This window comes from Narcine bancroftii, chromosome 3 (genome assembly GCF_036971445.1).
Source record: "Narcine bancroftii isolate sNarBan1 chromosome 3, sNarBan1.hap1, whole genome shotgun sequence".
NCBI lineage: Eukaryota > Metazoa > Chordata > Chondrichthyes > Torpediniformes > Narcinidae > Narcine > Narcine bancroftii.
The window spans coordinates 248,073,053-248,084,771 of record NC_091471.1 but is presented as its reverse complement, the minus strand read 5'-3'; the positions used below and the strand labels follow the sequence as shown (position 1 = coordinate 248,084,771).

The 11,719-nt window shown below is 41.5% G+C and overlaps 1 protein-coding gene across 2 annotated transcripts in view; it reads right to left on the bottom strand.

Moving 5' to 3' along the window:
- Positions 1–1,750: 1,750 nt before the first annotated feature.
- The window catches only part of atg4da (autophagy related 4D, cysteine peptidase a), a 32,819-nt gene continuing 22,850 nt past the window's right edge, over positions 1,751–11,719 (bottom strand). For both annotated transcript variants that reach the window (XM_069927444.1, XM_069927445.1), the window contains exon 11: positions 1,751–7,678. In XM_069927444.1, coding sequence (XP_069783545.1) covers positions 7,496–7,678 — 183 coding nt within the window. In that variant the 3' untranslated portion in view covers positions 1,751–7,495. The remainder of the gene's footprint in view (positions 7,679–11,719) is intronic.

Below are 11,719 nucleotides of genomic sequence, written 5' to 3'. Positions count from 1 at the left end.
ATTACACCTGCGAGAAGAGCTGCACAGAGAAAGGACTGGGTGACAATTTGTAACTGGGTGGCACTTTTGGCATAGTGGTTAGCACAACGCACCGACAGTGCCAGCAATTGGGACCGGACGCAAGTTCGAATCGCCCGCTGTGCTACTCGCTGACACAATCCATGAATCATCAGGATATTGGTTACCCTTTAAAATTAAAGGGCACAAAACTGCTGAAGAAACTCAGCATCTGTATGAAATAAAGGGTAACCAATGATTCAAAGAACATTACAGCACAATATGGGCCTTTTGGCCTATATTCACTCATTCATTCAGACGCCTTGCTGTTCGGTATGGGCGATCATGCCTCACTGTCCGTCATGATCTCTGACCCTCTGACTTGTAGTTGTTGCCTCCCTTGTTCTCCTTCAGTGAAGGCTCCATCTTTGAGCTGAGTCCATAGCTGATGTTGAGTTCATGATTATATAAATGAAAAATACTGAAGTGGTTTCCCATTGCCTTCTTCAGTTGCAGTGTCCGTCCTGAGCCTTGCAAGAACTATATATACCCACCAAAACTATAATCCTCTCTGAGTCAAAACCCTCTTTCATCCATGTTCCTGTCAATGTTTCAGCCTCCACCACCACCCCTGGCAAGGCATTCCAGCCATCCACAACTCTGTGTAAAAGCACTTAGGCCTGATGTTTTCCCTAAACTTTCCTCCCTTCACAATGTACAGATGTCCTCTGGTATTTCCTACTCCCACCCTGGGAAAAGATGTCTACTTTATCTATGCCTCTCATAATCTTGTAGATCTCTATTAAGTCACCTCTTACCCTTCATTCCAAAGCAAAAAGCTCCAGCTCTGCTAACCTTGCCTCATAAGACTTACTTTCCGATTCAGACAACATCCTGGTAAATCTCCTTTGTACCCTCTCCATAGCTTCCACATCCTGGCCTGAGCCCTTCTTCAAGGTGTGAGCAAAAGGTGGGCAGGCACCTGAATAAAAAGGGGGGTGGGGGGATGTGAGAGGAGAAGGGGAAATGATAAAGCAGGGGGAGAAGTACAGGCTAACAGCTCATAGCTGGGAGGGGAGAAGAGAACAAAAGCTGAGAAATGATAGGGGAAAGGAATAGCTCTCTGAAGAGAGAAAGGAAATATTACATTTCAGTAACATTAAAAATTTAGTAAATTTTCTGTCTTTGAATAAATTTAAATTTAGACATACAGAACTGAAACAGGCCAATTTGGCCCTATGAGTGCATGCCGCCCAATTTACCCCCCATTAACCTACACCCCCGAATCATTTTTGACGGGTGGGAGGAAACCGGAGACCCCGGAGAAAACCCATGCAGACACAAGGAGAACGTACAAACTCCTTACAGACAGAGCGGGATTCGAACTTACGTCCGGTCCCAATCGCTGGCACCGTCAAGGAGTTGTGCTAATCGCTATGCCAAACGTGCCGCCCAGTTACAAATTGTCACCCAGTGGTCCCAATTGAAGCTTCACCCTTTAACAACATCCCATTTTGTTCATTGAACAGAGGGTCCCAGCCTCGTACGTCCTCAATGCGAACCAGTTGTCATTGATTGCTTTGTCCATGTACAGAAATATTTAATTTGCTCTACCTTTACTATTCTCCCACCTTCTAATGTTCTTTCAAGGCTCATTCCAAACCATCATGTGTTTCTACACCTCCAAGCTTGTCTTAGACCCATAGTGTATTCGTGGTAAGATTTACTAAATAAAACACCAGAATCAGGAGTATGATTGTCAATTGTGGATGATTCCATTTATTTATAACTGCCAAGATGTTAAGTTCAGTTTATTTCTAAACCAAAATAAATTAGAAAGCTTTTGTTTTGTCATTTGTGTGGAAAACAGAGTGAGAATTGGGATTGGAGGCTCGTAAACTTTTCTGCACACTGCAAAGGTCCTCATAAAATTAATATTTTATTGTAACATCACAAAATGTAGACAAAACCCCTTTAATGTCATGCTGACTGAAGGAATTCCCAGACGCACAGTAGTGTCCTCAAAAGGGAGGGCATTTGTAGAATTGACCCACGAGCATTACCTAATTTCCCACCATGTATCAAGACATTCAAAACCCTGGGAGAGGAAGAAAGTTCTCACCGCAACTGCCCTCGCCAAGAAAAAAATCTCAAAGGATTAAAATTTGCTCGTGTTAACTGGAAATCTTTAAGGAATTACAAGGAATTTACTATGGCATTGTGCGCTTTAAGAAGGCCTGCATGAATTCTGCTAGTAAATATGGACTATCAGAAAAATATTGCTTGCATTAGCAGATCTCAGGTAAGTGTGTTAGCAGGTTTTTAACACCCCTTCTTCTGTCGGGACAAATGAAATTCCACCGCTCCACAGCTCTGGAGCCCTGCTCCAGAATCTCACCAATGGGAGACAAAGCCTGGTATTGATGAACACATTTCAACAGGCTTATATTCTCCCCTCAGGGATTTCAGCAACCCCAAATGAATCGGCAAAACTCGGTATGGAGCAGGGATGGGACCTTCCTATTGTGGGTCAGTGCCCAAGAATAACAGTGCTGTTCTGGCAGCTAGAAAGTCACTGAGACACAAATAAGACACACAGACCCGAACAAAAAACCAGAGCAGTTTTCAGTAGTACATGCACAGTAAGGTAGAATGAAACAGCGAAAATACAAATTGCATCAACTGACAAAATCAATATTCTCTCAGACAGAGCAAATGCTGGTTCAAGCAGATGGATTGCAATTTCCATCCAATCACAGTTATATAATTCATTTCTAATTCAAGCATAAAGAGAGCCAGAAATTATGCACATGATTTTTCAAAAAATCTAGCAGCAAGGTTTATGCAAAGCATGAAAGTCTGTAATTAGGATGAGACATAGTACTATGCTCAATCAGCTCTGAGTGTTATAGATCCAATTTTCAGATCATGACTCGATCAGAAGAGTCATGGATGGGCTTAAAACGGGTTAAGGAATACAGGCAGTGCTGGGAAGGTACAGTAGTTGTTTCAATATCTGCGCTTCCTGAGGACAATGGTACAGGAAGTCTGTGGAAATCGGGCCCGGGGGGTGGGGGAGGGTCGTGGAAGGATGGCTCCAGATTAATTTTGCGATTCAGGAACCCCTGCCAAGTTGCAAGAACAGGAACAGCTTCTGATGCCCCCCCCCCCCCCCCCCCCACATAGTGCAATCGACCAGCACTCACCAATGCAATTTACATCGACATTGAGAGAAGAGTTGAAGGAACAGTGTATCCTTGCAGCAAGTCAACCTTCAACATGGGGGTTGGAGAAAGTGCACCACGAGAAGTAAAAATCAAGGGGGGGGGGTGAAGGGTGAGAGAAACTTTAAAAATACTGGGATGAAACAAAAGTTGCGCAAAATCACCACGCTATACCCCTTGATCTGCTCCTTTCAAGAAGAGAGACTTGAACAGAGTTAGCCAACCCCCCCCACCCCCACCAATGATTAAAGCTTTTTTTATTCATTGTTGTAAGGTGGTGTATATGAATGTTTGCACTACAATGCTGCCACAAAACAAACAAGTAATCCCTTACTAACTATAGAGCACCATGGCATCCACTCAATGTAAAAGGCACCAGTACAAAATTATGCACTGGATGAGTTTATACAAAGGACAAATGTTGATGAGAACATTCAGAACCTGAGTGCTGTCCCGATGTTGGATGTTCAGAAAAAGCATTTCAACTGCTTAACCTGCACTTATTAAGCTAAGTGTTTCTCATTCAATGAATTCCATTGACTGTAGTTAAGGGGGTAAATTATGGGATCTTGTACACAATATCCCACAAAACACAGTGAGATATTTTTGGTTGAGGGAAGAATATTGGCCAGGACAAAAGAACTCGGTTTCATTGAATAGCAACAGGGGTCATAAGGAACCCCCAGAACAATTCGAACACAAAGCCTCAAGTGTCAGGAAGAGCATAGGAGGTGGAAAGTGGAGCTAGGAACAAAAATTGGTCAACAACAAGGGAAAATCAATTTCTTGGATATAATCAGCCCAATCAAGGCAGCTATATTTAACATCTATTTAGTGAATGGATTAGAAATGCTCCATATTAATACTATTGCAATCTTGTATTTAGACAACATGGCATCACTGAGTGTGGAGCATTTGTACATTTCATGGGACAAAATGAACCCAACCACCCAACCAATGAACCCAACCACCCAACCAATGAACCCAACCACCCAACCAATGAACCCAACCACCCAACCAATGAACCCAACCACCCAACCAATGAACCCAACCACCCAACCAATGAACCCAACCAATGAACCCAACCACCCAACCAATGGATGCGGCTAATGAAAAGGCTGCGTTAATAATAGTCAGTCATTGACAGAAGGGTCGACATCTGCACAGTTGACTATGTTTAAGATGGCCAGCTGTCTAAACAGAATTGATTGAGCATCCTTAACCCTGGTTGACACACCCCAAAGTACCCAGGCTGTGAAAGCTCACGTCTCCACCAGAGTGAAAGGAGGAAATCACTCACATTAATAAAAATTAACTTTCAAGGTAAAACAGTTCCACTAAAAATATCGTACAGATTTAAAATACTAAGCAGTTACCTTCTCTACCCTTCAAACAAATATTTGCTAACATAACAATGAGGCAACATGATGTACCACTAATAGTTTGGTCCTGAGTTTTGTAGTGAGACTGCAATGCAACAATGAGCAAGTTTTATGAACTGAACCCATACAGATAGCTATTATGAACTCTCTTCAACTAACCCTGGCTGTTCAACGCTCAAACATCCGGATAAAAAGCCGAACATTTCCCATGTCCAGATCATCAACTTAGCTTTTCATCTGCCATTGCCTCAGTCCTGATAAACTCATCCTAAAGTTGTCACTCCAGAAACCATTGGGGGAATGAAGGGGAAGAGCACTTACAGATAAAAGGAAAGACATATAGCTATGCTTCAAAGGCTTATGCCAGATATAAAAACTATATCAAAAACAAATTGTAACATATAGAATAAATAATACAGATTAAATAGATCATTCTTACCTGTTAGATCAACTAGTAATTAAAGGGAACACTCTGGGAATCATTAGGATCGGTAGACACATTTCAAGTTCTATAGTCAGCAATGACAACTAACAGGATCAAAATGAAAAGTACAGATTATAAAGTGGGTTGCACAGGAAACAGACCAATCCTTGAGTCAATGTGACCAGAAATTCACTGGCTCCAGGTTGTTCAGATCACAACAAAGCATCGTAAGCCCCCTTTTGCTTTATTCCAATGGTGTTCTTGAACAAGAACCACATATCTGATGCTGGTCTTCAGCGTCATCCATACCAACATCCTGCAGTCAGAATAGGATTTCAGGGCCAGTTAATGTTGAACCAGAAGCAGTTTGGTGTTATCTGGGAGAGCGTAGTTTGAAAATAGGGTCCAGCGAAGAACACATCCCTCAAGTAGCATCACCAATACCAATGTAGCATTAGAAATGTAAAATATCACACAAACCAGCTGTCTGTTTGTGTAGATTTTCTGAAGGCTAATCCTGGCCTTTCATTCTTTCATTTGATAATGGTAGGGCTCTTACTGCTCAATTTCATAAACAAATCTCCCATTCACCATAGGTAAGTGATACTCCCATTCACCATAGGTAAATGATACTCCCATTCACCATAGGTAAATGATACTCCCATTCACCATAGGTAAATGATACTCCCATTCACCATAGATAAATGATACTCCCATTCACCATAGATAAATGATACTCCCATTCACCAAAGATAAATGATACTCTCATTCACCAAAGATAAATGATACTCCCATTCACCATAGGTAAATGATACTCCCATTCACCATAGGTAAATGATACTCCCATTCACCATAGGTAAGTGATACTCCCATTCACCATAGATAAGTGATACTCCCATTCACCATAGATAAATGATACTCCCATTCACCATAGATAAATGATACTCCCATTCACCAGAGGTAAGTGATACTCCCATTCACCATAGATAAATGATACTCCCATTCACCAGAGGTAAGTGATACTCCCATTCACCATAGGTAAGTGATACTCCCATTCACCATAGGTAAATGATACTCCCATTCACCATAGGTAAATGATACTCCCATTCACCAGAGGTAAGTGATACTCCCATTCACCATAGATAAATGATACTCCCATTCACCATAGATAAATGATACTCCCATTCACCATAGATAAATGATACTCCCATTCACCAGAGGTAAGTGATACTCCCATTCACCATAGATAAATGATACTCCCATTCACCAGAGGTAAGTGATACTCCCATTCACCATAGGTAAGTGATACTCCCATTCACCATAGATAAGTGATACTCCCATTCACCATAGATAAATGATACTCCCATTCACCAGAGGTAAGTGATACTCCCATTCAGCATAGGTAAGCGATACTCCCATTCACCATAGGTAAGCGATACTCCCATTCACCATAGGTAAGCGATACTCCCATTCACCATAGGTAAGCGATACTCCCATTCACCATAGGTAAATGATACTCCCATTCACCATAGGTAAATACTTTGCCCTTCTTTCTTCGGAAATAAAACTTTAGTTTAACATTCCTTCTAAATATTACATTGAGCATGCAGCAATAGATTGTTGTGGGGCAATGTTGAGGCGAAGTTTTTCTGCAGCACTGACAGTCTGTGCTGTACTGACAGGGTACGTATCTACATTCAGAGTTTAAAAAAATTGAATCATGGATTGAGTTAACGTGGCTGGTAGTACAGCAGGCACAAATATCAGACGCAGTTCCACAGGCTGATTTGTCTGGGATGAGACACAAGCAGAATTCAGCAAAAGACCTGCCTTTCCTAATCAGACAAGGGAGACGTGGGTCCAAGTAACTGATCTCAGTGTTCTGGACACAGAGAAGTGAGGGTGGGCAGGATTCCTTGCCTTAAAAGCATCTATATGGATTGCAATTAGACCAGGGGGAGAAATTATCAGATAGAAGCCATTCCCCATCCGTCCTTCCTATCAAACATCCTCCCTGTTGATCACAAAAACTAATGACTATGTTAAGGAGCAGGAAAGGTGAGGGACGACCAATCTGTGAACTCTTAGACCAATCTCATAGGATACACTGTGGTTAGTAAGGGATAACTTATGGGAATGGAAAGAAAAAGGTTGAGAACCACTATACTTTTGAAACCATAGCAACATCTTGAACAATGTGTCACATGATTGGTTTCAATGTCAGCCAGACCGATATAAGCAGTTTCAGCCACGTTATAAAGGGAAGGACAAGTTGGCCAGATCCTTCTTAGGGAGGTTATACGCAATGCCAGAGTAAACGCTCCCCAGAAAGGTTTAAGCCTGCCATAACTCCACTTCATTATGGAAAGACAACAGAATATAAATAATGAAATAGTCCAAGAGGATCCCAGTTTGTTCCCAGATGAAATATAGCAGGCACAGACATTTAATTGCGAGTCCATTGTTCATCAGAGAAAAACAAACTCATCAGTACTGTTCCGCTTTGACTTCCCTTGCCTTTCAGACTTGGAGATTTGCACAGTTTTATCCGGTTTGCGAGGAAAGAGTTCATCCAGACTGTAATCCTGAGCACAACCCTCTGCAAAGGTAAAAATTGGGTACTTCTCTTTCAAAGACGAGGAGCTCAACACCTAAAGAAAAAAAGTAATTTCACAATTATATTTTTCTTTGTTTTACACATCTTTACAAATTCCATTCTAGTAAGGCCAATTGTATTATTCTATTAAGACAAAACAACGGGCTGATTGTTGACTTCAGGAAAAGAAAGCCAGAGGCATACAATCCAATGATTATTGGGGGATCAGAGGTGGAGAGGGTGAGCCAATTTGGGTTCTTGGGAGTCACCATCTCAGAGAATCTTTCCTGGACACGACACACCAATGGCATCGTGAACAAAGCACGTCAGTGCATCTACTTCCTTAGGAGTTTGCAGAGGTTTAGTAATAACATTGGAAACGCTGGCAAATTTCTATAGGGGTGTGGTGGAAAGTCTGCTGACCGGCTACATCACACTGTTATACCCCTGAGCGTAAAGCCCTCCTAAAGGTAGTGGACACAGCTAAATCTACAGGGAACGTTGCCTTCGGAGTGCAGCAGCCATCATCAAAGACCCACACCACCAACACACGCTGCTGCCACCAGGAAAGGGGTATAGGTGCCACAAGACTGGCACCATGACAAACTCAGAGACTCATTTAAGAATTCTTACTTCTGCAATTTATTGACTTTCTTTTGTTCTCTCTGTATTGCATAGTTTGTTTACATTTGTTATATGTTTCCAGTTCTTTTATTTGTTTACATGTTTACGCTGTGAACAGTTTATTTTTTGCCCTACCTATAAGCAGTAATTCTGCCGGGCCTGCAGGTAAAAGGAATCTCAGGATTGTATGTGATGTCATGTATGTACTCTGACAATAAATGGGAAATCAATTGGGCAGCTGATAATTCTGACAGAGACACAAGATGCTGTAATACAAAACAAAACAAAATGCTGGAGGAACTCAGCGGGTCAGGCAGCATCCATGGAGGGAAATACATAGTCAATGTTTTGGTGCTGACCCCTGATTCAGGACTCATAATTCTTTTACAGGTAGTCCTCAACTTAAAAGCTATGCGACACAACCATCCGTACATACAACCAAAAAAAGTACTGTATAAATTTTTTTAAAAGTAAAGGAAAAATATGTAAATAATATGCTTCTGGGGTGAAAGTAGGGGCCTATCTATGGAACTAGTGCCTATGGCAGGGGTGGCCAACCACTCGTGAGAGCTGGCCTTGGTGGCCACCATGTTGATTTCCGTGAATACAGTGAATTTCCGACATGCTCCTAAAGACTGAACAGCACCATCTCTGATGAGACCTGTACTGATCAGGAACCAAATGCTTGGACAATTCAGAATGCTTTAAGTTAGTCTATTTCAACATTCATAGAACACTACAGCAAAGTATGCACCCTTCGGACCTCAATGTTGTGCCAACCTATATATTCCTACCAAAAAAAGTACTAAACCCTCCTTATCTCATAACCCTCTATTTTTCTTTCATCCACATGCCTAAGAGTCTCTTAAATGCCCCTAATGTTCCAGACTCCACCACCACCACCACCACCCCAGGCAAGGCATTCCAGGCACCCACAACTCTCTGTGTTTATTTTTTAAAAAAACTTACCCCTGATGTCTCATCTAAACTTGCCTCCCCAACCTTGTACATATGTCCACTGGTGTTTGCCATTCCTGCCCTGGGAAAATGGCACTGGCTGCCCAGGCTGCCCACCCTATCTATGCCTCTCAGAATCTTATAGACCTCTATTAAGTCTCCTCTGATCCTTCTTTGCTCCAAAGAGAAAAATCCCAGCTCTGGTAACCTTGCCTCACAATACTTATTTTCCAATCCAGGCAACATCCTGGTAAATCTCCTCTGCTCCCTCTCCATAACTACCACATCCTTCCTAAGATGAGGTGACCAGAAGTGAACACAATACTCTAAGTGTGGTCTCACTAGAGAATTGAAGAGCTGCAATATGAATCAATGCCCCTATTAATGAAGCCCAACATCCCAGAGGCCTTCTTAACTATTCTATCAACCTGCATGGCAACCTTGGGAGATGTTCGGATTTGGACCCTCAAGGACCCTTTAGCATTTTTATTGACAGATTGTGAAAAAAGGGAAATTTCCCCTATAAATAAGACAGTTTGTAAATATAAAAGGAAGGAGCTTTCAATGTAGGCAAGTTGTCTTTGACATTAATGATTAAAGTACAAGAGATAAGAAATGAATTGGCCCCAACAGCTTCCAGCATGTGCTCCATTATTCAACAAAATCAAAGCTGATCTCATCCAAGGGCTTAACGGATAGCGTAGCAGTTAGCACAACCCGATTATAGTGCTAGCCACCAGGGTTTGACTCTGCAGCTGACCTCAAGGAGTTTGTTCATTCTCACCGTGTCTGTGTGCATTTCCCCCGGGCGTTCTGGTTCCCTCCCTCCCTCCAAAACGATTTGGGTTTAGGTTAATTTGGATGGCACAGGTTTAAATGGCTGGATTTGGCTTCAACCATGTTGTAAATAAAGTTAGTTTTAACATTAAGATCTTCAGCTCTATTTCCCCACCATAACCCTAAAATCTATTAGCTGTGAGAATATATAGAGACACAACATCCACAGTTCTCCAAAAGGCTCAAAAATCATGGGCAGTGGTTCTCAACCTTTACTTTCCATTCACATCCCACCTTAAATAATCCCTTACCAATCACAGAGAACTTATGGCATAGGGATTGTTTAAGGTGGAATGTGAGTTGGGGGGGGGGGGTAGTTTGAAAACCACTGATCAAGAGACTTCTTAAACGTTGCCAGCGACCCCCATTTCCACTACTCTTTGTCTCCAGTGAATATAAAACAAGTTCAAATAAAATTAATGCTGTGGATTCAGAAAGTCAATACAAGTTCTTGGATGAAAGGTCATTAACCTGAAGTATCGACTGTTTTTTCCACCCACAAATGGTGCCTGTTATGCTAAATATTTCCAGTACTTGCAGCTTTTATTTTTGGTTTCCAACATCTGCAATGCATTTACTTTCTTTAATCCCTGGTTCCAGGGCCCTATTTCTGAAATCATAAAATTCTGAATTTGCCAGACAGTTCATTTTTGTGAAGGTAGTGAAGTTAAATAATAGGGGCATAAGTCAGGATGGCGTCGGCCATTTAAAAGTTAGTAAAGGAGGAATTTCTTTCCCGAGGACAGTGGTTCTCGATTTTTTTTTCCACTCACATGCCACGTTAAGTAATCACAGAGCACTGGTTGCTTAAGGTGGAATTTAAGTTTGGGGGAACAATTTGAAAACCACTGCTCTCGATGAACACCTGAAACCTACATACAGGCCAATGCTGGGAGACAGGTTCAGTATTGATGGTGCCCATTGGTAGCACAGATGTGGTGGGCTGAATAGGCTACTTACATGCTGCACACCTTTCCTACTCCACAAGACCAAACATTTGCAGTTGTAATATTTACAGTCAAGGATAAATTACAAGGTGACTTTTTATCACCAGACAAACACATACTTTCCACAGCAACAACTAAGAAATCCATCAATGAGACTCCGAGGTCATTTTAACAATGTTCATGAATTGTTCATTTTTCTTTGCAATATTCAGCACCTCATACTTGTCAAAAATTTAATTTGCCATATTTTTCCAAATTTACCATTCAACTCCTATAGCAACTTCTGATATAGCTCTTTTGGTTTCACTTCCCCAGATTTCATATTGTTTGCAAATGTATTTTTGAGTTCTGAATCTACATCACTGACATCATTTACCAGCATTATATGGTTCCCAAAGAAACCCCGTTGTTCCCAGTTTTCCTCTCCAGACCAACATGACTCCTTAAACAACACCAACTGTTTTCTATTAAAACTTTTACCTCTACCATGACAACTCTGAATTATATGCATGTAGAACTTTATCAAGCGCCACAGACGGCTCTCTAGAAGCTAACACCCTATAAACGTGAAATCAAGGGTGGGTATTTTTTGTGTAAAAACTGGTGCAACAACGGACTTAAATTTAAAGCAGTTCAAAAGCCTGAACACACATCAAGCAAATGAGAAGAGTGAATAGGAAAAAAAAAATGACTGATTTATCTTAAGCATACGAAGCAGCAATATTTTCCTG